At 60.6% G+C, this 24,865-nt stretch overlaps 4 protein-coding genes and 1 non-coding gene across 6 annotated transcripts in view; 3 read left to right on the plus strand and 2 right to left on the minus strand.

The window, feature by feature from the left end:
• The window catches only part of AGRN (agrin), a 162,439-nt gene that overhangs the window by 128,215 nt on the left and 9,359 nt on the right, over nucleotides 1–24,865 (plus strand). The gene's annotated exons all lie outside the window — the stretch shown is intronic.
• Nucleotides 1,179–2,793, plus strand: B3GALT6 (beta-1,3-galactosyltransferase 6). Its single transcript, XM_049774524.1, has 2 exons — nucleotides 1,179–1,597; nucleotides 2,202–2,793. The coding sequence occupies exons 1-2, from the start codon at nucleotides 1,184–1,186 to the stop codon at nucleotides 2,784–2,786; spliced, it is 999 nt and encodes a 332-aa protein (XP_049630481.1). The 5' UTR covers nucleotides 1,179–1,183; the 3' UTR covers nucleotides 2,787–2,793.
• On the minus strand, nucleotides 8,680–11,618 carry C1QTNF12 (C1q and TNF related 12). The gene is made up of 8 exons (XM_049774526.1): nucleotides 11,446–11,618; nucleotides 9,932–10,048; nucleotides 9,747–9,858; nucleotides 9,511–9,659; nucleotides 9,318–9,426; nucleotides 9,135–9,225; nucleotides 8,920–8,998; nucleotides 8,680–8,838 (listed from the first exon to the last, which is right to left on the minus strand). Exons 1-8 carry the CDS (start codon nucleotides 11,599–11,601, stop codon nucleotides 8,740–8,742), a joined length of 912 nt encoding a protein of 303 aa, XP_049630483.1. The 5' UTR covers nucleotides 11,602–11,618; the 3' UTR covers nucleotides 8,680–8,739.
• Nucleotides 13,162–24,595, minus strand: UBE2J2 (ubiquitin conjugating enzyme E2 J2). Of its 2 annotated transcripts, none has more exons than XM_049774528.1 (7): nucleotides 24,494–24,595; nucleotides 23,177–23,307; nucleotides 18,018–18,058; nucleotides 15,785–15,887; nucleotides 15,562–15,700; nucleotides 14,265–14,345; nucleotides 13,162–13,749 (listed from the first exon to the last, which is right to left on the minus strand). In XM_049774528.1, exons 2-7 carry the CDS (start codon nucleotides 23,305–23,307, stop codon nucleotides 13,465–13,467), a joined length of 780 nt encoding a protein of 259 aa, XP_049630485.1. In that variant the 5' UTR covers nucleotides 24,494–24,595; the 3' UTR covers nucleotides 13,162–13,464. The 2 variants fall into 2 exon arrangements, with proteins under 2 accessions (XP_049630485.1, XP_049630484.1); XM_049774527.1 differs by lacking the exon at nucleotides 24,494–24,595 and adding an exon at nucleotides 23,515–23,551.
• Nucleotides 19,418–19,524, plus strand: LOC126013078 (U6 spliceosomal RNA). Its single transcript, XR_007497411.1, has one exon. It is a non-coding gene; the product is annotated as a U6 spliceosomal RNA (small nuclear RNA).

The raw sequence follows: 24,865 nt of genomic DNA on the forward strand, positions 1-24,865 counted from the left end.
AACCAGGTAGGTGACACCGGACACCGTGCGCAGCACCTGCACACACGCACACACAGGCGAGGGCAATCGATGCAACAGCGGGCCGAGTGCACGCGGGGGGCCTGTCCCCGGGTGGGCTGGGCTGACGTCCACCTCCCTGTCCCTCCCCACACCCCGTCTTCTCCAGATGCGCCTCGTTGCCCTCATCTGCTCCCGCCTCTTGGGAACAGGAGCCTGCTGTCCAGCAGCCCGCCGCGGGCCCAGCCTCAACGAAGGCCTGCAGGCGGGACTCCGGGTCCACTCGCACCGCCCGCCGCCCCGCACCCTGCAGCTCCCCGGGCGCCCGGCGCAGCGGGCGAGGCCGAGCAGCGGACCCGGGGCCCAGGGCGGGTGACAGCTGGGCGGAGGCCGCGGGCTGGCTCGGGGTAGCCGGCCGCCCTCCGTCCCCGTCCTCCCTCGCCCGGCTCCGGGCTCCGCGGCAAGAGGCCCCCGGGGCCCCCGGCCTGCAACCCCCGGCTTGGCTGCGAACCCTGCCCCGGGCGCCCGGCGGACTCGGCCGGTGACGACGATCGAGGCCTCGGCTCGCCCTGCCCGGCCCGGCCCGGCCCGGCCCGCCCCTGCGCCCCCGAAGCCGCCGCGCCCGCACCTGCCTGCGACTCTCGGGCGAGGCCGACGCGCCGGACGCTCCAGCCCGACCCGGTCAGGCCGCCGCCATGTCCCTTCCGGGAAGGGGCGGGCCGGTGGGTGGACGCGGGCGCCGCCATCTTCCTTCCGGGCGGAAGCGGAGCTGTGACGGCTCCGGGACTAGCCAGTGAGCGGAGCGAGCGAGGCCGGGCCTGATGAGAGGAGAGAGTGGGGCGGGGACCGCTCCGGGACGACCAATGAGAGAAGCGAGAGGAGCGCTTCAGGAGGACCAATGAGAAGAGAGAGCGGAGCGGGAACATCAGGACCGCCAATGAGAGCAGAGAGAGGGCGAGGACCGCTCTGGGAAAACCAATGAGCGGAGCGAGCGACGGAACGTCCACTAAACGGAAGTCGAGGGGCGGGGTCCGCTCCGGGCTGGCCAATGAGAGCAGAGAGGGCGGGGCCCGCTCCGAGACGACCAATGAGAAGGGCGATCGGGGTCACATGACGAGCGCGTGACCCTCGCGGCCGCGGACCGACCTGCCCTGCCCGGCCCGGCCCGGCCCGGCCCGGCCCCGCGATGAGGCTGCTGCGGCGCGCGTGGCGGCAGCGGACGACGCTGCTGCTGCTGGGCGGCCTGGGCCTGTGCGGCGCCGCGCTGCTCGTCCTGGCGCGCTGCTCGGCCGACGCGCCCGCCCGCGCGCCCCGCAGCCCCGGGGCCCCCGCGCCCGCCGCCGCCGCCGCCGCCGCCGCCTTCCTGGCCGTGCTGGTGGCGAGCGCGCCGCGGGCGACCGAGCGGCGCAGCGCGATCCGCCGGACCTGGCTGGCGGCGGCGGCGCGCGGGCCGCCCGGGGACGTGTGGGCGCGCTTCGCCGTGGGCACGCGCGGCCTGGGCGCCGAGGAGCGGCGCGCGCTGGAGCGGGAGCAGGCGCGCCACGGGGACCTGCTGCTGCTGCCCGCGCTGCGCGACGCCTACGACGCCCTGGCCGCCAAGGTGCGTGCGTGCGTGCGGGGCGAGCGGGCGGTGGCCCTCGCTGGCCCGCACCAGGCGGGCTTCGAGTCCCTTTGGCGTTCCGTGGGGCCCGCCCCCTTGAGCCTGCGGGACGGGACGGAGAGACAGATAGCACGGGGGTGGGGCGCTCGCCTGGCATGCAGAAGGACCGGGGTTCGAGTCCCAGCGGGCATCATAGGGCCCCCCTTGAGCCTGCCAGGAGCGACTTCGGAGCACAGAGCCAGCAGGAACCCCTGAGCGCCCCCAAAAAGAGTGCAGTCGGCAAGCAGGTGTGTCGACTCCAGGCACAGCCATGCCGAGGAAACCGAGCCCCGGGCCATCTAGAGGGCTGTCTCTAGGTTTGAGGACCCGTCGGAGGGCAGCAGAGGACAGTCCCTTCTTTTGCCCACATATGTGAGTGAGCTCCTCTCAGGAGGGGCGCCGGCTCTTGGGTACCTGGGCCTTGCTGATGCCTCCAGGGGAAATTCCAGATCCAGAGGCCCAGGAAGGTAGCGGTGGAGAAAGGCTCAAGGGGCACCTGTGCCTGCATCTGTCTTGAGATGTCCTCCTCCCCTAACGTCCATTCCCACCCACCTCCCCTCAACAGGTGCTGGCCATGCTGAGCTGGCTGGACGAGCACGTGGCCTTCGACTTCGTGCTCAAGGCGGACGACGACACCTTCGCGCGGCTGGACTTGCTCGTGGCCGAGCTGCGCGCCCGCGACCCCGCGCGCCGCCGCCGCCTCTACTGGGGCTTCTTCTCGGGCCGCGGGCGCGTCAAGGCCGGGGGCCGCTGGCGCGAGGCCACCTGGCAGCTCTGCGACTTCTACCTGCCCTACGCGCTGGGCGGCGGCTACGTGCTCTCGGCCGACCTGGTGCGCTACTTGCGCCTCAGCCGCGCCTACCTGCGCACCTGGCACAGCGAGGACGTGTCGCTGGGCGCCTGGCTGGCGCCCGTGGATGTGCAGCGCGAGCACGACCCGCGCTTCGACACCGAGTACAAGTCCCGCGGCTGCAGCAACCAGTACCTGGTGACTCACAAGCAGAGCCCCGAGGACATGCTGGAGAAGCACCGGACGCTGGAGCAACACGGCCGCCTGTGTGACAGGGAGGTGCAGTTGCGTCTGTCCTACATCTACGACTGGTCGGTGCCGCCCTCGCAGTGCTGCCAGCGGAAGGAAGGCATCCCCTGAGCCCGCAGGAGGCCCCAGACTGGCGTTTCCATTCCAGGACGTGGCGGGCAACAGCTACCCCTGAGGCTGGGGGTACTTCTCACAGCAGCTACCCTCATAAGCAGCTTCGGGGTCTGCAGGCCCCTTAAGTCCAGCTAGCATGAGCTAGATTGGGAGAACAAGCAGACTGGAGGACAAGAGTCAGCACACACAGCCCTGATACCTCAAATAGAGCCCCCCCTGGGGCCGGAGACATAGAACAGCAGTCTGAGTGTAGAGCCAGGAGTAAGCCCTGATCATCGCAGTATATGGCCCAAAAGTTAAAATGAGGTTGCCGGGGGCCGGAGAGATAGCATGGAGATAAGGCATTAGCCTTTCCATGCAGAAGGACGGTGGTTCGAATCCCGGCATCCCATATGGTCCCCTGTGCCTGCCAAGGGCGATTTCTGAGCATGGAGCCAGGAGTAACCCCTGAGCGCTGCCGGGTGTGACCCAAAAAACAAAACAAAAAAAAAAATGAGGTTGCCGGAGCAGTAGCACAGTGGTAGGGCATTTGCCTTGTATGCGGCTGACCTGGGACAGACCCAGGTTTGATTCCCAGGCATCCCGTACAGCCCTGAGCCTGCCAGGAGTGATTTCTGAGAGCAGAGCCAGGAGCAACCCCTGAGCACCACCAGTATGACCCAAAAAAAAAACTAAAGTGAAAGAGGAGAGCCCCCTCACTACCCCTCATGGCGGGGCCACCTCCAATTAAGGGCTGCAAGACCCTGGGGGGTAGTGTCATAGTCACTGTGCCTGTCCTCTGTTCTGGGCCCCCGGTGACTGAGGGCTCACTCTCAGGTTGACACGCTGCACTGTTCACTGTTCACGCCGGTGGTTCCTTTCCAAACACTTTGACTTTGTTTAAACAAGAGTGATGAAGTGGGACCCCATGGGCCCAGTGCACCTTTAAGTTATTTAAGGAAAGGCTTGTCTGTGTGCCAGCCCCTGACACGCGTCGCCCCGTCTGTTTACAAGAGCACAGATCTTGGTAGAAGCCGGTTGAAAGGGAAGAATGTGAAAACAGCCCGTCTTCCTTAGCCCAGCAGTCTGTCTGAGGAGACTTCCCTTTTAAGGTGCTTCTTTGCATGCCTCTTAAGCAGAGTCTGGGCTGGAGTTCAGGAATCTGAGCCCTGTTGAGTCCTTAGGACAGTCCCCAGATTCTGTCTGCAGAACAAGCTTTGCTATGCTAGCCAGCGTGTCCCGTGCAGATTCAAGTGTGGTGTCCGGCGCTGATGGACCGATGGTGTTCTTGGGGAACTGGGAAGTATAGAGGCCCTTGGGAGAGGGGTTTCACCTTGGTGCTGGGCCTGACTGCTGAGCTCAGTCCTGGCCATTGACCATGTGTTCACTGTGGCTTTCACTCTCTTCAGCTGGTGCTAGCAAGGCCACTCCAGTCTGCCCTCCTGTGGACTTTTGTCCCAGGAAGGCCCCTCCTGGCTTTGTCTGACCCTGGTTAGCTCCTAGGGGCCCCACCTCCAGAAGCCATCACACTGAGGGTGAGGCCTTGGGCAGATTTGAGGTTGGGACCTGTCTCTGGCACAGGTCTGGGGGGTTTTCAAGGTGGCATGACAATGGGGACTCGAGTTTGGACAGAGGGGCAGGGTCTGGCCTGCGATTGTTGGACAGTTCCAGGTTTTGGAGAGAAGGGGTGATCTCTAGGCTGGGGCCTGCCTATGACTGTCCCCGTCAAGGGCATGATGCTGAGGCTGGCAGCCAGCAGAGGCCCAGCACCAGGCGCGCAAGAAAAGGTCCAGCTAGGGGTGAGGTATTATGTGTGTGTGTCAGAGAACTTCCATGTGAGTGCATATGGCTATATGAGTATGTGTGTATTAATCTGTGCACATGCAGACACATAAAGGGGCCTGTGAAGTGGGTAGTGCTGGGCTTAGTGCTGAAGCTGGGACACAGGGAGTCCCAGGAGGGACCCATCCCCTTGCCAGGCGTGTGTGTGCAGGGCTTGGGTTGCTGTGAGGTAGCCTGTGAGCGCCCGTCTCAAAACCCTCCTGCTCCATCCTCAATTGCACAGGCTCGGGTGTACCCCCAAGGCCAGGCTGAGCTGCCCTGCACAGAGCCTAGCCCTCCAGGACGGCTTCTGTGCCTTGGCACTCCTGCCCTTCCAGGCACTACCCACCCAGGAGTACTCGGGCCACACCAGCCCGTCTGAGTGCTGGCTAGGGTCCAACAGGCATCAGTCCCAGACTGCTGTCCCTTTGTGGTCAATGACCACCTGGGCCCTCGTAGCAACAGGGCTCTGTCACATCTGGATATAACACCATCAGGGCTGTGGGGTCCTGGGACACTGGTCCTGCTTGCCCCACGCCCCAGTCTGGCAGAGAGCAAGGTGGTGCAGTAATGCAGGCTACCAGATCCACTCTGCCTGTGGGCAGGCCCAAGAAAAATTCAGGGGACAAAGTTCCTTGGCCAAGGTCCCAGAGTGGGAACCGGAAAGCTTCAAGTGTGTCTGCAGGTGGGTTACGTCTCCAGAGAAGGACTTTTCCATTTCTAGGACGTTCTTGGACGTGGGAGGTGCTGATGGTTGCGGGGTGAACAGGGGTCTCGGGCCACATCCCGGGTGGGCAGGCTTGCCCTGTATCTGGCCCGTTTTGCTCATGACCCCTCGAAGACCTGAGAAACTGCCGTTCTTGCTCCACCACAACCAAACCACCAGGTTCTCTGGCCCCGGCCGCTGGGCCTGCCCCCTGCCCTCACCAATAGGCCCCCACCCAAGTGTGACCCTGGTCTGGGCTGAGCACTGTGAGAGCCCAGGCGCCACCTGCAGGAGGCAGCAGGGACTGGCCTGAGGACAACAGCCTGCCCTCGCCATCTACCCTAGACCCCTGGAGTTGGACTGGGAGGCCCAGGACACCCCGACCCCACTGCAGGAGTCCCATGGGGCCACCAGGCAGGGCTGACACAGGCAAGCTCTTGTGAGGACGCTTCTGAGTGGCCCAGTCTGGTGGTGGTCCTCCCAGATGGGCCTAGAAAGCTCAAACTGTTTCCCCTGGAGCCAGGAGGGCAGAGCCAGCCTCCTCCAGTGTTCCTGGTGGCTCCCAGTCCCGGGTTTCCTTGGGAAGCTCCCCACCCCTTGAGATCCTGGCTAGCTGGGCAGAACAAAGCCCCACTCCTTCTGGACTGGGGGGTGTGGGGGGGCACCCAGTAGTCCTTGGCCTCACCACCAGCTCCGGACGTCCCTAGGCCTAGCACCTGACTGCCTTACGTGCCCTGTGCCCTTCTCTGCCCACCCCAGGACCTTTCCCCAAGGCCTTGCTGAGTTTCCCACAGGCACCTTGGAGGCAGGAAACAGGAAGTGGTGAGGCCATGTCTGCTCTGAGCCCGGGGGTGCCCTGTCCTGGCCACCCAGAGCGGTTGGGCTCCTCCCACACTGCCTGCCCCTCCCCCCCCCGCTGGGTCTGTGGTGGGCACAGCAACCCTCGGGTCTCAGCAGGTAGTTCTGGGGTGCAGGTCTGCTCATCCCCGCCCCCACAGCAGCTGAGCGGATTCGTCCCTGTCCCATACACTGGCCAGGGAGCCCCCAATCTCTCCATGATGTCTGAGGGTGTCAGGCTGTGGGTCAGGGCTGATGGGTGGATGGAGGAGAAGCTGTCAGTGGACCCCGGAGGGCATCCCACTGCACCCAGCTCCTCGGGACGACCCCACAGAATGATGGGAGTCAGAGATCTGGGCACTTCACAGCAGTAAAGACACATCTGCTCCCAACAACCCCTTTCTGTTCCATCTGCTATCGTCCCCTGCCTCCCCCTGTGCCCTCCAGAAGGCAGTGAGGGCCGTGGGTGCAGGTGGTGGGGCCACTCATCTCAAAACTACAGTGTTGGAACTGGAGTGATAGCATGGCGGTAGGGCATTTGCCTTGCACGCAGCTGACCCAGGATGGACCTGGGTTCGATCCCCAGCGTCCCATATGGTACCCCAAGCAAGGAGTGATTTCTGAGTGAATAACCAGGAGTAACCCCTGAGCATCACTGGGTGTGGTTCCCCCCCCCCAAAAAAAAAAAAACCTATAGTGTTAGGATCAGAGTGATAGCACAGAGGTAGGGCATTTGCCTTGCATGCTGCTAATTTGGGATGGACCTGGGTTCAATCCCTGGCATCTCATATGCTCCCCCGAACCTGCCAGGAGCAATTTCAGAGCACAGAGCCAGGAGTAACCCCTGAATACAGTCGGGTGTGGCCCCCCTAAAAACAAGAGTGTCGTATGTGTGTGAGACATGCATGTGTGACATTGCCAGGCGTGTGTGTGCGCACGTGTGTGTGCAAGTGTGTGTGTGTGTGTGTGTGTGACAGGCTGTTGCAAAACTGATGTTATCACACCGGGCGCCCTGAGTCACTGCCCAGAGCAGGGCCTACACCCCAACTGTGCAGAACAAAGGCCCTTTGTCCCCACGCAGTTGGCTGAGCCCAGGGTGTCCCCGACCCTGTGCTGGGCCCAGCTCTGTTTGGCGCTGACCTGGATGGAGCAGGACCCTGGGCTCCACCGGACTGGGAGTCAAGGGCAGACAGGCCCGGCTCCAGGACAGCATCCAGCCAGTCCTGTATGCAGTAGCTGGCCAGGTCAGGGCGGGCAGAACTGAGGCTTTCCCCATGGGGCCCTGGGGGTGGCCGCCCCCTGTCCAGGCTAGTGGGCTCTTTGAGCCCCAACCACAGCTTACTCAGAGCCTCAAGAGACTCGGGCGCCTGCAAGGGCCCCCAAGTACGGATCCCTCAAGGGACCCCTGAGCAGGCACAAGAGACCGCAGAGACACACGTGTTCATGGCATGAGACGTCCACAGTGGCCCTGTGTGCCCACTCAGCCCTGTACTGGGCACAGCTGGTCCTAAGCCAGGTGCCACGTCCCTGCAAATGTCAACGCTGACCAGCACCAAGACCCCCAGGGCCAGGGCCTGGGGGCAGCTCTGAAAGCTCCTTCTGGAAACGCAAGATGAAACAGATCCTGGGAGGTGTGACCAGTCAGCAGGGACAGCTGCTGCTCTTGGAGGCACTTGAGGTGGGGGACCACACAGAGACCAGCCAGGACCCAAGCAGGCCCGGAGGGACGTCCCCTTGCTCCCCCCTGCTGCTGGAACCGACCACGTGCTCCCAGCCTCTGCCCAGGGTCCTCCGTCAAAGCAGGGGCTGGAGGTGGCGCAGAGCCGTTCTGGGCACCCACCGTGGGGACACACATGGCTGGGGCTTTGCAGCTGAGTGACAGTGACCCCCATGGGGCAGAGTTCTCCGCCCGCCGCTGTGTCTGCGTCAGCCCTCCCCCACCCCCTGCCCACTGAGCCTCACCGTGCGCGGCCCCGGAGAGGTGGGGACGGGTCAGTGGACAGCGCCTGCCGGGCTCCAGGGCTCCGCCTCACTGCCCGGCTGCAGCCCTGCCCCGCCCCGCCCCCACCTCTGCGCGGGGTGCGCTCTGGGCTGGGGTGCCGACCAGAGATGGTATCGCGGCTCCAGGCTCCAGTGCAGGACGCCCGCTCAAGACCAATTTACATTCTTCCGTCTGAGGGTGCGGGTGAGGGGGCTCCAAGCAGGCAGGCAGTGCCGGGCGCTCCCCTCCAGAACAGTCATAAATGATCCCTCCAGCCCCACTCCCACCCACAGCTCCAGACATACATACGGCAAGTGCTCACAGCCAGCCTGACTCGGCCTTGGAGCAGACAAAAGGATGAAAGAAGTGTCCTCAGGGAGGATTCAGGGGACGGAGTTGGGGCTGGGGCTAGGGCTGGAGCAGGGCTGGGCTGTGCTGGCAGCTGCCCCAAGCTCAGTGACTCCCCAAATCCAAGCAAAGGTCCCTCAGCCAGTCCAGGGCAAGTGGCCCTGATCTCACCCCACCCCATGTACTAGCTGCCCCTCCAGGATGTAGGACAGGACAGAGACAGGAGCACTGGCACTTTATTGTGTGAGAGCAGCACAAGCCGTCGGCAGACCCTAAGGTCACATGCCCAAGAGCATTCCGGAGAAGCTGGAGCCACCGTGCACCGTGAGGGCTGCTCCAGAACCGTTGTCCACGAAGACCGAAGCATATTGTCCCGCCTACGGGCCCAGGAGTGAGTGCAGCCCAGGGCCCGGACCCCTGCCCACTCACCCACCCCTGGCCTTCCCAGTGCTTCTCACCTGCAGCTGCAGCAGCCCTTGAACATGCACCGTGAAGGCCCGGCCACTGCTCTCCAGTCCCGAGATGGCCTCCAGGGACCTGCCCCAAGTGCCAGTAAGCGTGAGGCACCAGAGCCAGGCCCTAACCTGTGGTCAAGACCCCTACCCCGGAACCCAACTGCCTGGGACTGAGGCGGTCCCAATCCAAGCAGCCCCGGGGACCCCGTGGCACTCACGTGTGCTGGTGGCACAGGGACTCAATGCAGATAAGCACTCGCACTGTGTCCCTCGCCCGTAGACGAGTCCGGCCCTGCAGCTCCCTGGGGTCTGGGGGGACAGGAGGGGCGGCTCAGGCTGGGCTCCACCGGGTGGACCCCGGACAGAAAAACTGCCCCCACCCTGGCCTGCCCCACACTCACCCACATGCAGGCTGGCAGAGAACTGGAAGATGGCAGCCACGGGCGCAGTGAATCGACCGGAGGCCAGGCTGAGGCCAGAGCCTCGCAGGAAGGCGCCCTGGGCCGTGGGCTGGAGGGAGGCGGGTGAGCAGCTGTGCCAGGCCAGCAGCCTCCCACAGGCCACCCCCCCCCCCAACACAGGCCTTGCACTCACAGCCTGGAAGCCGCTCAGCTCTGCCAAGGTTCTCTTGTCCACCTGCAGTGGCCCGCGCAACCTGCAGTGAAAGGCCTCCTCCAGCCGCCCTGCCGGCCCCTCGGCCAGCCACGGACCCAGCAGCCCTGAGAACCGGCGCTCCGCGGCTTCTGTGGGACAAAAGGAAGTGGCAGCGGCTCACGATACGTTGGGCGTGGGCTCGGCATGGCAGGGTTGGACAGAGAGCGACTCCTCACCTCTCAGCAGTCGCTGGAACTCCTGGGCCAGGGCCTCCTGGGTGAGCACGGCACCAGCGGGACCTGGGGGCCCAGGGGGGCCAGGGGGCCCTGGGGGCCCAGAGAGGCCTCGCTGTGGAGAGGCAGGAGGAAGTGAGGGACCCCCGAGCCATAGCCCCCCACCCTGGGCTCAGAGCCCGGCTCACCGACTTCTTGTCCCGGCTCCGGCACCGTTTCTTCAAGACCACGTCGTCAGGCCGGCGGACAAAGTTCAGCCATGTCATGTGGGCAGCCGAAAACTCGGGCGTGGAGGCCTCTGGAGGCTGCAAGGCCAGGGGTTGAGGGCGGTTTACCGCCTCCCCAGGCCCTCTGCCCACGCAAAAGGGGACTGTCTGGGGGAGAACAAGCCAAGGGTGCAGAGGGGGCGCCAGGCTAGGAGCCAACAGGCCTGGGTGGAAGGGGAGAAAGGGTCAAGTGGGGGCTCTGGTCCAGGGCTGGCAGTCTGGCATCCCCTGCCCCCCTGCCTCCTCCTACAGCAGAAGGATCTAGAAGCACACAGGTCATGGGGGAACAGGCCCAGAGCTGAGAGGGGTTCAATAACCGGAACCTGGTCGCCCACTCCCAGTGCTTAGACAGGCCGTGGCCCTCTGCAGGGGGGGTGGGGGGACAGGAAAAACAACTGGAACTCCACGGGGTCACAGCAGCCCGGGTCCACAGAGCATAAGCGCCCGAGTGTCCTGCTGGCTCGTACCTGCTGTGTGCAGGCCCTGCTCACCTGCCTGGACAGCCCCATCCAAGGCCAGGCCGCGGGGCAGGTGGAGGGATGGACGGCAGGACCTGAGGCCTGGGCCTGGATGGGCGTTCCGGCAGGGCGGCGGCCTCAGAGCTTTGGCAGGTTCTGCCCGGCCTCGTGCCCACCCTGGACAGGACCCAGGATTCCTGACAACCCATGGAAAACGGGCGCAGGCTCCCAGGGGTGCGTGGGCTGTGAGGTGCCGGGCTGGCCGCCACGGAGACGCCCTGGGGAGGCGGGAAGCCAGGATCAAAGGGCGCGGGCCGGGGTGGGGGGTGGCTGAGGACCCCTCGGGAGACCAGCAGCCAAGAGGGGTGGCAGCAAGATTAGGGTCTCGTGTGGAAGGGGAGAAGAGGGCTGGGTCAGGCAGGACGAGGGCCGAGGCCATCAAGGGATCACTCGGCACATCCCGCGTCCAAGACTGAAGAGAGGAGACCCGAGGGTCCAGGCAAAGCAGGTCCCGAGAGCCCGGGGCGGACTGGCCCTGCCGACTCGCGTGCCTCTGGGTCGAGGCGGTGCCGGGCAGTGCGGAGACGCTGCCCCGGCCCCAGGCCCCAGCGGGCAGCCCGCGTCCCTCCCTCTGCTGGCGCCCCCGTTTCGTTTTGTCCTGTTTGCCGGTTTGCTTGTTTTTGGTTTTGGACCACACCCCGGGCACTCGGGGGTTCCCTGGCTCTGCGGCAGAGATCACCCGTGGCAGGCTCGGGGATCCAGGATGCGGGGGATCGAACCAGCACGCACCCCGCCGTGCGACCCACCGCGCTCGCGCTCGCTCTCGCGCCGGCCCCGCGCCCCGACCCACCCACCCCGGCTTGGCCCCAGCCCACCGGCCCCGACCGCCCCAGCCGGCGCGCGCGGTGCCCGCGGGTGCGCCCGACCCGAGCCCGCGAGCCGTGCCGTGCCGTGCCGTGCCGTGCCGGCGGCGGGTACCTTGGGGGAGGAGCCGCGGGGCCCGTCGCTGCTGGACGCCGTGGCGGCGGGGGCCTCGGGGCGCGGCCTGCGGTGCTCGCGCCGCGCCCCGACGGCCCCGGGGAGCGCGAGGTGCGGCCAGAGGAGGGCCACGGCGGCGGCCCAGGCCCAGCGCATGGCGGCGGCGCGGCAGCCTCGGCGCGGAGAGCCTGGCGCCCGGGCGGGCGCGCTCCTGGGGCGGCGGCGCTCAGGGCCCCGGCGCGGGGGCGAGGCCCCGGGGGGCGCCGGGCCTCCGCCGGTGCATGTCTGCGCGCACGAGCGACGGCGCGACGGCGCCAAGGGACGGGGCGCGCTGCCGTCCGTCCCCGCGGGCTGGGCAGCGCGGCGCCGGGCGCCCCGCAGCCCCCGCGCCCCGCCGCCCGGGCCCGCCCCCGGGAGGGCTGAGCCGCCGGCGGGCCGGGGGCGTGCTCGGGCGGGACCCCACCTCCGCGGCCCGCCCGCCCGCCTCCCACCCCGAGCCGCTCGCGTCGCTCCTCGGGGCGCCGGGTCCCCAGCGAGCGACTCCCCGACCCCCCGCGGCGGCCTCCCCCCACGCTCGGTGACCCCGCGAGCCCCGGGGCAGGAAGGGGTGCTGGGGACCCCGGCACACGGCTTCCCCGGGAACCGGCTCCTCCGAGCCGAGGGAGGCGGACCTGCGGCCTCTGCCCGGGCTCCGGTTTCTCACCCAGGGCCCGGGACCCGCACCCACGCCGCCACCAAGTGCTCCCAGGCCCACCACGAGCCCTTTGGACTCCACAAGCTGCCCTCGATCCCTGCGGCTGTCTCTGATCTTGCCCGTCGTGGTTCCCTCTGCACGACTCGGGACAGAGGCAACAGCCCCCGCACCCAGCAGGGCTGCAGACCCACGGGTCCTGCCCGGGCTGGGTCTCCACCCAGTGGACCTAAGTGGCACCACGGGGTGGGCAGATGAACTCAGGTCTCCGCCGAGGCAAACAGCACGAAACTTAGGAACAGAGATATAATGAAAGATTTTTTTTTTCTGTTTCCACAAGAGTAGGTTAAATACAAGTGGTAAATTATTGAGGAATTTTAAATAAATCGATCAAAAAACAAAGTCAAAAGATGTACAAACGCATGAGCGGCCTGGCCTCTTCCTGACAGCGTTGGGGCGAGTGCTGGCCTCTCAGCCACCCCAGTGGGCAGGGCAATCCTTCAGCAGATGGACAGGGCAGGGGCGGAGGGACCCTGAACTCAGGTCGCAGGGCCCCACCCACCTCACCCCCAGGAAGAGAAGCTGGGAAGCCCAGGTCTCAGCACTCATTCCGGTGGCGAGTCTCCTCCCTGCACTGGGCAAAGGGGTCTGTGGGCCAACAGGAAATGAGGGAATGCTGAGGGCCACCCCGAGCCCCCAGAGTGCCCGGCCTGCTGAGCAGACACGGTGGGCTGCACATGGCCGGGCCCGCAGTGCTGCAGGGCTCCGCGGGGAGCTCCGAAGGGAAGGCGCCCCCTCGTGGTCTGAGCCAGCAGGTTCCAGACTTCAGTGTGTTTTGCGGGGAACCCTTGCCAACTCCGAAGGAATTTGCTTCCTTCTGAGATTAACAGAAGGCCTAGGCTCCCCGGGCCCTGCCCAGGCCACCCTCAACGGCTAGCGGAGCCCCAGCAGCCTGCAGCCAGCGTCAGAGAGAACACACGCAGCGCTGTGGCAGCAGATTCCTATTTGTAAGTGACCAAATCTAATAAAATGACAAACAGGTTTACTAAAACAGGCCCAAAGGACAATACAGGAGGGAAGCGAGAACACCCAGGCGTGAGTCCCTCCTCAAGGAGGAGGGCTGTGCTGTGAGGGGCCCCAGGCTCCAGGGCAGAGGATGGGATCTCACACCTCCAACTCCAAACTACCCACTTGGATTTTGTTTCCCTTAAAGGTCTCTAAAGAGCTGCGCCCAGGAGTCAGGGGAGTGCGCCCTGAACGTGCCAGCCCACCTCCAACGTGGGGCTGGTGTCCCTCGTCTCTGCCTCTGCCGGTGATGGCTGTGTGGCTCACTCCTGGGCGATGCTTCTCAGGACGTATTTGACTGTGTAGGCAAAGGCTGCAAACCCAACTATAACAAACAAGTTCGCCAGGGCGCCACCCAGGAGTCCGTGGTGCCGGTTGGCCTGCTGGAGGCCCGCGATGTTGGGCCCGGCTCCTGGCACGTGCCCGTCGAGCAGCGGGAGCCCATTCTGGCCGTGGTGAGTCTCCCCATCTGGCACCACGTCTGGCAAGGGGAGAGTCTGAGGTCTATTGCTGAGCTCGTCTTGCGCCTTCTGTTTCTGTTTGATTTCCTGAGTGGAACACAGAGGGGAGAGAAGGACTGTCAGACTAGTAATACTACGGTCCCCAGAGACCCCACCAAGCACAGCAGCTCCACCACGTTCAAAACTGGCATCTAGAGTGGGATTGGGGGGGTAAAAAAAAAACTGGCATCTGGCTCTGTGGAAACCAGTTTCAGTTCCCAGATAAGGAGCCCAGAGACTTGCCAAAATTCGCTTGGTCTGCACCCCCCAGACCAACTAGACCTAAGCAGTACCGACAACTATAACCTCTACTAACTCTTAGCAGGGCACCTTCTGCCCTTCTGGATATATTCAGACCTCAGCAATCTGTCTACCCAGGGTGCAGGGGCATTCATGAGCAGCTCTAAACCCAGTCACCTCCCCGGACCCTCCCTAGTAAATTCCACCAGCCAGCTCTGGATGATAGGACAGGGCCATTCAGAGAGAGCACCGAGGGGCTGTTTTCTCTCAGACAAATCTTCATCTCAAACTGTTGACATCAGGGGGGCAATCCTGGCTCTTACCTCCACAACTTCGGGAAACAGCTCACAGAAGACTTTGTCTTTTAAGTTAAATGCTAAACTCTGTGCAGCCAATTGTCTTTTCTGCAGGGAGGAAAGAAAGAGAAAGAAGGTAAGGTCAGGCCAAATGCTGATTCAACTTTCAATCCTAAAGGCAAGTGATTGATTTTATAATTGGAGATGACTGCCCTATATGGCAGATGTTGTTTTTTTTTTTTTTTTTTTCTGGTTGTTTTGACTTTTTTGTTTTTCTGGGTCACATACAGCTATGTTCAGGACTGGTCTCCTGGGATCCTATAGGGTGCTTGGGATAATGCAGGTCAGCCCCAATCCAGACGGGACCATCCCGCAGTGCTAATGCTCAGGCCCTGAAGGTGTCCAGTTCTTCACAACCTACCAGGTGCCTTCTAAGAGTTCCAAGGATGCCATGGGCGTCCACAGGCAGCTTGCACTGAGTTCTGGCATGATAAGCACAAGTCAGTGCCAACATCATTTGTGTCAAAGTTTTTTGTTTTTTGTTTTTTGTTTTTTTCTCCTTTCGGTTTTCAGGCCACACCCAGTGATGCTCAGGGCTTACTCCTGGCTGTGTGCTCAGAAATCAATTGCTCCTGGGTTGGGGGACCATATGGGATGCAGGGATTCGAACCACCTTCCGTCAGGATTGGCTGCATGCAAGGCAAATGGCCTACCACTGTGCTACTGCTCCGGCCCCTCAAGCGTTTTGGGTTTTTTTTGGTTTTTGGGTCACACCCAGCAGCGCTCAGGGGTTATTCCTGGCTCTCTGCTCAGAAATCGTTCCTGGCAGGCTCAGGGGACCACATGGGGATGCCGGGATTTGAACCATCGTCCTTGTGCATGCAAGGCAAATGCCTTACACCTCCATGCTATCTTTCCGGCACCCTCAAGCAATTGTTAATGCGGGACATTCACTTGGTTCCTCCTGAAGAGCGGGAGTGCTGCTGTTCCTCATCTATCTCCCTGAATGGGAAATTGATTCTCATTCCCCTAATCCCCTTGGAGGGGAAAAAGATCTTGGTGGCCCCACCTGGAAGATTGTAGGTGGGGCAACAGGCAGACCTTTCATATATAACATGGAAGTAGGGGATGGAGAGACAGTACAGGGTTCAGGTGCTTGCCTGGTATTCAACCAACCCTGGGTATAAAGTCCAGCACCACAGGGTCCCCCAAACATAGTTCATAGGTACCCGAGTACCTCCCGCAAGAGAGAGTAAAGACAGGCCAACAAGAGAAACAGACTCGACTGTGTACTGCTAGGGAGGCCGGGGCTGTGCACTCTCACCGTGAAGTCCGAGGTCTCTATACTGCCCAGGGTTGGCCCCTTCTCCACCATGAAGCTGAGGAGTCCAGTCAGGATGGTGGAGACAGACCAGGCTGGGTTCCACGTGTCAGGGTGGAAATCCGTGATGGAAAGACACAGCCTGCAAGAAAGGCTCAGGTCAGACCTACCTGTGCCAACCCAGCCCACCACTACCCCAGAGGGGATACCCGCAGAAAGGTCTTACCTCGTATTGCACTTAAATCTTCCATTGGGAGTTATCATATAAATACTAGGAGGTTTAAAAGGAAATTCTCTGGGGAAAATTAATTTTCCATGATAATAGCCACCTACATCAAAACAGAGAAAGAGCCTGTCACTATCCAGTAGCACTCCTGGCCTCCTGGCCACGGCGACCCCTTCAGACCAGCTCCCCCTGGACTATTGTGGGGGCCCACAGGGGAGCCACATGGCCAAACTGAGAAAGGCTAATCCAACCCCCAGCACCCACTGCCACCTGCCCGGGCGCCAACTCGAGTGGGCCCTTGACCCCACACCCATTGCCTCAGTAGACCCTCCTCCTTCAGCAAGCAGAGGCTGACCACTGCCTTTGCCTCACCCACTTTCAAGCCAACACCAAGTCAGGTGCCTGCCAGGGCCCACAGCTGTTCCCATTCCTATTCCATCCCTCCAAACCCGACCTCCAGGGCACCACGCTGGCCACCTGTCACAGGCCTCCCGTGGCTACAAGTCCAAAGGGTGGTGCCCCTAGCCAGACACTGCATTTCCCTCAGACAGCAGCTCCACCCTCACTCATCACTCTCTGGAAAGGCAGCATCCCAGGGAGGACAGCTCGAGTACACACGGCCACATGGCCACACACAGAGACATTTAAGAGAGAGCTATCAGGACACCCCAGAATGCTGTGGCTCAGTCTCACTGGCATGGGAAAGATCCCCAGCACCTGGTATGGGCACGCAGCCATGAGCAGGCAGCCGGTGAGATAGCTCAAGGCCATCGAGCCCCTTAGGGAGGACACAGGTGCTCCACCCGCCGGTCTGGAAAACTGTAGTGTCTGCCCCACTCAGCACCCACTGCCCAAGAGCCATGCCTTCACTACAGGCAAAGGAGGGCTCATCCCGTAGCAGATCTCTGAGCCAGGCCCACAGGTGTCCGTCCCCATCTTCCCGATTCAATTTTGAGACGAGGAACAGAGAACACAGGGTTAAAGCACTGGCTCGGTGTCCCACGACCCTGATGAAACTCCCCATACATGGTCACCCGGGCACTAAAACGGTCATTCCTAACACAGAGCAGGAAGTGTCAGCACTGCCAGGTGTGCCACAACATGTATCCAAACAATAGAACCAAAGTCCCTCCTGGAAGCCACAGGACTGGTGGGCGTGCTAGAGGGTGGCAGGAAAGCGGGTCAATGGTCAGTCTGGAATGAGCCTGAAGAAGTCACTTCGGAAGAGTGACTGCCAATACCGCCCACCCCCCAGGTTCCAGGAAAGAGCCAGTCCTCAGTAGTCAGGACCCCAGGAGAGGTTCTGTCTCCACAGGAGGGTGCAGGATGTGATCCCACACAGTGGAGAGGCCCTGGGAGGAGTCGGGCATCACTCACACCATGCAGCTACAGCTACCCTCCCTTGGTGCCCTGTTCAGGGCCAGGTGGTGGGTGCCCTAGTTACAAGCCCACTGAGCATGCACCCAGGGCCTGAATTCATGCCTCATCTGATCCTTGCCCTCTATAGCCTCCTGAGCAATGGCAGGTGCAGCCCCCACAGCATGGAGCTGGCCAGGAACAGCCCCTAGGCACAGCCAAAGCAACATAACTTCTGTGTGACTCTGGACATCACGGAAACCATGGAAAACTCAGACATGAAAAGCTAGGCATAACCGCTTGCTCTTGTGCAGTCCTGACTCACTGTATACGTCTCGACGTCGGTCCTGTTTCAATATTCCTGGAAAAGTGCTGCTGAGGCCCAATTTCCCCAATTCAGAGAGCCCCAGCCACAACCCCATACCGTCCGTCGTCACGTTCACACGGCCTGCCCAGTAGCTACGTCCTGTCAGAAATCAGGTTCTGCATCTGTCACACCACAACAGGCCACCCTGCCACGGGCCAAACCCTTTGGGAGGACCGAGACTGTCCCGTGTGGCTCCCCATTCTCTCTAAGGCCAGGAACTGTGTCCTCACACCTCACACTCCTCCTCCGCTGGCCCACTGAGGAATCTGAGGCAAAACTAAGGAGGCCCAAGAAGAGCACGTGCGCTGCAGACCCTGCTCACCGGCACTGACACTTCTGGAAGGACCCGGAGGGTCAGACCCAATGGTGAAACCCACATCGGCAAAGACCTCTAGGCCTTGGGGACACAGATGGAAATGTGTCAATCAGGTCTGACCTAACCAACTATCACAACAAACAAATCGAAGGTCAGTCGCCGGCTGGTTTTTCAGGCTCAGAGCCTGGACTTACCTTCATAAGGAGTCAGCTCAGGGCCTCGGACCACATAGTGCCTGGGGAGAGAGCAACACCATTTGGGGATGGAAAACCTCCCTGCTCCCTGCCAGTCCCACCAAGGGGAGGTGTGTAGGGTCTGACTGAAACCAAACACCCAGGAGTAGTTCTAGGTAAGCTGGGGTACATCCTCTGCACGCAGGAGCCCTGGGGAGATTCCCAGTATCTCTAAGCACAACTGGGAACAATGCTCAAGCATTTAAGCCAGAGAAGGCCAAGCATCACCAGCTACTGCTCTGGCCTACCCCTGTACAGATGGAGGTCAGAGGCAGGAGCTGAGAAGAGAGGCATGGTCACTCTGTAACAGGACAGGCAGCAGAGGCCAACCAAGTTTCCCATGGTTTTGTGGTGACACAATATGAAACAAGTGATTCTGTTCTAACCTTGATCATCAAGAATTAAAATACCAGGAAGGGAGGGGGGAATAGCAAGCACAGTGGTCAGGCATTTGCCTTACACACAGAGGACTCAGGATGGATGGTGGTTCAAATCCTGGCATCCCATATGGTCTCCCATGTCTGCCAGGAGCATTTTCTTTTTCTTTTTCTTTTTTCTTGGGCCATGCTGGGTGATGCTCAGGGGTTACTCCTGGCTATGCTACGTACTCAGAAATCACTCCTGGCTCAGGGGACCATATGGGACACTGGGGATCGAACCTAGGTCCGTTCTGAGTCAGCCACGTGCCAGGCAAATGCCCTACCGCTGCGCTATCGCTCTGGCCCCTGCCAGGAGCAATTTCTGACCGTTACCGGGTGTGACCCGAAAACCAAAAAGAAAAAAGCATTGAAATATCAGGGCTGGGGCTAGAGCGATGGCGCAAGGAGTAAGGCGCCCGCTAGCCTAGGACAGACCACGGTTCAATCCCCCCCCTCCCCCCCCCGCGTCCCATATGGTCCCCTGAGCATGCCAGGGGCAATTTCTGAGTGCATAGCCAGGAGTAACCCGAGTGTCACCGGGTGTGGCCCCCAAACCAAAAATAACTAAATAAATAAAATGGGAGGGGCATTATGGTAGTATGGAGGTAAGGCGTTTGACTTGCATGCAGAAGGACAGTGGTTCAAATCCCGGCATCCCATATGGTCCCCCGAGCTGCCAAGAGTGATTTCTGAGCACAGAGCCAGGAGTAACCCAAAAAACAAAAAAATAAATAAAAATAAAAATAATAAAATAAAGTAAAATAAAAATAGGGGTCGAAGAGATAGCATGGAGGTAGTGCGTTTGCCTTGTATGCAGAAGGTCGGTGGTTCAAATCTCAGCATCCCATATGATCCCTGAGCCTGCCAGAAACAATTTCTGAGCACAGAGCCAGGAGTAACCCCTGAGCGCTGCTGGGTGTGACCCAAAACCAAAAAAAAAAGGTGCTCTCTTCGGCAGCACAATATACTAAAATTGGAACGATACAGAGAAGATTAGCATGGCCCCTGTGCAAGGATGACACACAATTCATGAAGCGTTCCATATTTTAAAAAGATTAATAAAATAATAAAAAATCAGTGACAAAAGATAACAGAGAAGATATCATGTGCATGTGGTCCACATGGTTTTGATCCCCAGCATCCCATAAAGTCAACCAAGTACCGCCAGGTGTGGCCACCAGACCAAAAATATATTTATTAAAATGCTTTGTAACTTCATTTTTTGGTTTGTTTTTGTTTAGTTTTGGGGCCACACTGGTGACACTGATGGGTTACTCCTGGCTATGCGCTCAGAAATTGCTCCTAGCTTGGAGGACTGCGGTTCGTCCTAGGTTAGCGCGGCAAGACAGAAACCTTGCCCCTTGCCCCTTGCACCACTGCTCCAGCTCCGCTTTGTAACTTCTGACTAGAGATAGAGTACAGAAAGCAATTGGGTCAGCTAACCCTGATTCCATTCTTGGCACACGTGTCCCCCTCACCCCAGCATCGCAAGGGTCACTCCTCAGTATAGAGCCAGGAATAACCCCATAGCAGGCAATAGTCCCTTCCATTTTTCTTTTTCTTTTTGTTTTTGGGTCACACACAGCAGCACTCAGAGGTTACTCCTGGCTCTATGCTCAGAAATCACTCCTGGCAGGCTCGGGGGACCATATGGGGTACCATGATTCGAACCACCGTCCTTCTGCATCTAAGGCAAACGCCTTACCGCTGTTCTATCTCTCCTGCTGGCTCTGTTCAGAGATCACACGTGGTGGCAGGCAGGTCTCGTGCAAGGCAAGCCCCTTAAACTCAGCACCATCGCCCAAGCTCCCAACCAGCAGGTCTGAATCCTGGTGCTAATGTCCCAGAGGAGCCAGGCTCAGCCTCAGCAGGAAGGAGGAGTCACTAAGCTTCCACAGAGCCCCAGCCAACAAACGATCCGAGCCCCAGAGTCTGCGCTAGGTCAGAGGTGTTTGGGCTTTACAGCTTTTCAAGCAAAGCAGAGAAGCACAATAAAATGGAAAAAGTAGAGCTCATCAGCAAAACCAGGGGCCGGAGAGAGTGCAGCAAGTAGGATGACTGCCTTACACGCGGGCAACTCTGGCTCGACTCTGACATCCCCTAGTACTGCCAGGAGTAATTCCCGAGCATTGGGAAGAGTGGCCCCAAAAAAGAAAACAAAAACAGAAAGGAAGAAAAAAAGTCAGACCAGATACAATGTATGCAGGAGTGAGGCCACTTGGAACTCTCAGACACAAAGCACACAAAGTTAGGTCACAGTCATGAACGCACCAGTTGCCTAAAGACACATCGCTGCAGCGGACCAGGACTGTGGTCTCCGTGCCACTGCTCCCAAGTCCTGTGCCCAGTGAGAGCCCAAGGAGGGACAGTTTTGGGGACCCAAGAGCACAGCCAACGCAGGTTTGATCCCCAGCATGGCAGGTGGTCCCCGAGCACCACGAGGAAAGATTCCTGAGTGCAGTAGAGTCAGCAGTAAGCCTTGGATATCCCAGGTGTGGCCCAAAAACCAAGCGGCGCTGGGGGAGCACTGCTTGGCATGTGGCCAGCCTAGCAGGTTCAAATTCCTGCACTCCCACAGCCCAGGGTTTATTCCTGAGTCCTGAGCAAGGAATAACTCTGAACACTCCTAGGAACCGTCCAGACTTTAACTAAAGGGGAGAGGTAGTCCACAGGCTACACAAAGCTGGGGTCTGGCCCTGGCTCTTCCAAAAGTAATCCTTAAAAAATGGGAGAGAGGGGCCGGAGAGATAGCATGGAGGTAAGGCGTTTGCCTTTCATGCAGGAGGTCATCGGTTCAAATCCCGGCATCCCATATGGTCCCCCGTGCCTGCCAGGAGCAATTTCTGAGCCTGGAGCCAGGAATAACCCCTGAGCACTGCCGGGTGTGACCCAAAAACCACAAAAAAAAAAAAAAAAAAAAAAGGGAGAGAGGGGGCCGGGCGGTGGCGCTAGAGGTAAGGTGCCTGCCTTGCCTGCGCTAGCCTAGAACGGACCGCGGTTCGATATGATCCCCCAAGCCAGGAGCGACTTCTGAGTGCATAGCCAGGAGTAACCCCTGAGCGTCACCGGGTGTGGCCAAAAAAAAAAAAAAAAATGGGAGGGAGGGCCCGGAGAGATAGCACAGCAGTGTTTGCCTTGCAAGCAGCCAATCCAGGACCAAAGGTGGTTGGTTCGAATCCCGTCCCCCGTGCCTGCCAGGAGCTATTTCTGAGCAGACAGCCAGGAGTAACCCCTGAGCACCCCGGGTGTGGCCCAAAAACCAAAAAGAAAAAAAAAAAATGGGAGGGAGCAGAGTGGTAACAAAGTAAGTAGGTCATTTGCCTTGAACTCGGTCAAGCTGGGTTCAATCCCATGGATCCCCACGTCTACAAGGAATGATTCATGAGTGCAGAGTCAGGAGTGACACCTAGCCAGTGGATATGGCCAGAAATAAGCAAACAAAAGAAAGCTACCTGACCTGAACATTAAGCATCAGTAGATGTGGCCAAAAAGGAAGGAAGGAAAGGTGAAATGCCTCTTCATGAAAAGAAAATGCCTGTCCACATCTCAGTCCTAAACTTGTCTCCAACAGACCAAGGGTGGCCTTTCTGTAGACCGGAGACCATGTAATACATACACTACCATAAAACACAGAAAAGGAGGGCCCGGAGAGATAGCACAGCGTTGTTTGCCTTGCAAGCAGCCGATCCAAGACCTAAGGTGGTTGGTTCAAATCCCGGTGTCCCATATGGTCCCCCGTGCCTGCCAGGAGCTATTTCTGAGCAGACAGCCAGGAGTAACCCCTGAGCACCACCGGTGTGGCCCAAAAAACAAACAAACAAAAAAAAAACAGACAGAAAAGGGGCCAGAGTACAGCGTGTAAGGCAGCCACCCCAGGCAATCCCAGAACTCAAAGGAGAGCCAGGTGTGTCCCCCAAACTAAACAACAAAGAACAAAAGTAGGTAGTTTCTGTGTTCATAAGGCAGAGTCAGTCTGAGATTCAGCAGGCCCCTGCCAGGTCAGTGCCAGGTGCAACAGCCAGGGTCCTGCCTTGACACCAAAGCAAGACAGTGTGAAGAGCAAAACCTAGAGCAAGTTTCTCCCCTGGGTCTAAAGTAAGAGTACAGTGGGGCAGGCATTTTGCCTCGCACACAACCAACCCAGGTTTGATCCCCAAGTTAGTCCCCTGACCACCACCAGGAGTGATTCCTGAGCATAGAGCAAGAAGTAAACCCAAGTATTGCTGGTTGTGGCCCAAACCCTGACCCTCAAAGAGAAAAACAAAAAAAACGAAAACAAGGGGCCGGACGGTGGCGCTAGAGGTAAGGTGCCTGCCTTGACTGCACTAGCCTAGGACGGACCGCGGTTCGATTCCCCCGGCGTCCCATATGGTCCTCCAAGCCAGGAGCAACTTCTGAGCGCATAGCCAGGAGTAACTCCTGAGCATCACCGGGTGTGGCCCAAAAAAACAAAAAAACAAAACAAAAAAAAAAAACAAAAACAAAAACGAAAACAAAACAAAACAAAAAAACAACCTAGTTTCTCCTCTGACAGCCAAAACCCTCAGCTCAGGCCAGGGAGCCTGAAGCAGGCCATATACAAGGTGTGATCAAGGGTAACAGAGATGAGCCGTGTCGGTGGGCCTGGGTGTCTCCATGCCCAAAGAAGACTTAAAGCAGCTCTCCCGAGGCCCAACATCCACGCCTGTGCCACGGCCTTACCACTCGAGGATGTTGGAAGGGAGGGGCTCAGCACAGATGTAAGGCACTGGGTCCTTCTTAATCCGAAGGTAGTCCTGCTTCAGCCTCTGCGTTGCGGTGGTGGGGGCTCTCTTACTGCTGTTGCTGCTCATCTGTGGACACAAAGGCCACCGTCAGGGGACAGGTGACCCTCTCGGCCCCTCAGCCCAGATCGCTCCAGCAACCTTGCAGAGGATTGCTGGATTCCCAGTCATGGGGAAGCAAAGTTGCAGCCACCCTGACTGGTCAGCCCAGAGGCACGGCACCTGCTGTGAGGATTTTCCTTCATGCAAACAGAGAGACCTGAAATACCCCAGAGCCTTTTGCCTGCCTCAAACAGTCAACGTCCAAGGATCCCGGAACCAACGGTGTGAGAAGGCCTGGGCCCAACCTGCTGGCAAGTGAGCCTGCAACTCCTCTGCTCTGCTTAGGGCACCGCTGAAAGGTCTCTCTACTCGGATACGAGTAGAGGAAACGAAGGGCCTCTCAGGGTCAAGAATGTGCCCCTAGGGCAGTGCTTCCCAATTATTTTCTGCCAGGCCCCCGTAGGAAGAAGAAAACGTTTTCCGCGCCCCCTGCGCCCCTGTAAATAGTACATCTATTAAAAAATTATTTAACCTACGAAACAAAACTACATAAAATAATTTGAGGCCGTGTCACAAGGGTTTCGGACAGCCAATCAGGTGCTCCCGTTGTTCTCCGATGGCTACACAGGGACATCCACGCGGGGCTTGGCTTGTGGTGACAGTGCTGGCCCAGGGCCCTGGGGCCCGAACGGCGGCTGACCCGGAGCAGATGCGGGCTTGATCCCCGACATCCCCTTTGGTGCCCGGAGCCAGCCAGGAGCGGTGTGTGGCGCAGCGCCGCCAGGTGTGGCCCGAAGAGACGAAGGAAGCGGAACAGGCTCGAGATTCCCGTTCAGGCAGGGGCACGAGCTAAGAGAAGCGTGGGGAGGCCCTCGGGCCTGGGTGCGGGAGGGCAGAGGCCTGGCGCAGAGAGCAGCGCCCCCGAGTGCCAGCGGCGCCGGGGCCCGTCTGCATGTGGCACGAAGCGCAGGCTGCGGGGCTCGAGGCGAGCGAAGCCAGCGCGGGCGCCGGAGTCGGGGTTCGGGGCGAGGCCGCGGGGGCGTCGGGCGGCCCCGGAAGCGGCCGGTGGGCCGGAAGTCGCGCCCGGGCGGGGGTTCGGTTCGGTCCGGCCCGGCCCGGCCCGACCCGGCGGAGGTTCCGAGGGGCCCGCGCCCGCCGGCCCGGCCTCCCCGAGAGCCGCCCAACCGCCCGCCTCGCCCCGCGGCGCGCTCACCTCTCCCCGCCGCCGCGCCCGGGCTCGCCGTGGTGGAGGCCGGAGCAGGACGGAGGAGCGAGGCCCGCGCCCGAGACGCACCGCGCAGGCCGGGAGCGCCGCCGCCGCCGCCGCCGCCGCTCAGCGCCTCCGCCGCCTCCGCCGCCAAGATGGCCGCCGGCGGGGCGGGGCGAGCGCCGCTTCCGCTTCCGGCGCGCGGGGCCGCTCTGGGACGCCCGGAGGACTCGGCTCGTCTCGGTGGTACCGAGGGCGCGTGCGCACTCGCGGCTGGCGGCCCCGCCGGTTCCCTGGGCGCCCAGTCCGCGGCAACGCCACCCCCGCCCGCCCCCGAACCGAGCCGCCCGGGAGGCGTCGTCCTCCCAGGCTGACTGG

Source organism: Suncus etruscus, chromosome 6, assembly GCF_024139225.1.
Source record: "Suncus etruscus isolate mSunEtr1 chromosome 6, mSunEtr1.pri.cur, whole genome shotgun sequence".
Classification (NCBI taxonomy): domain Eukaryota; kingdom Metazoa; phylum Chordata; class Mammalia; order Eulipotyphla; family Soricidae; genus Suncus; species Suncus etruscus.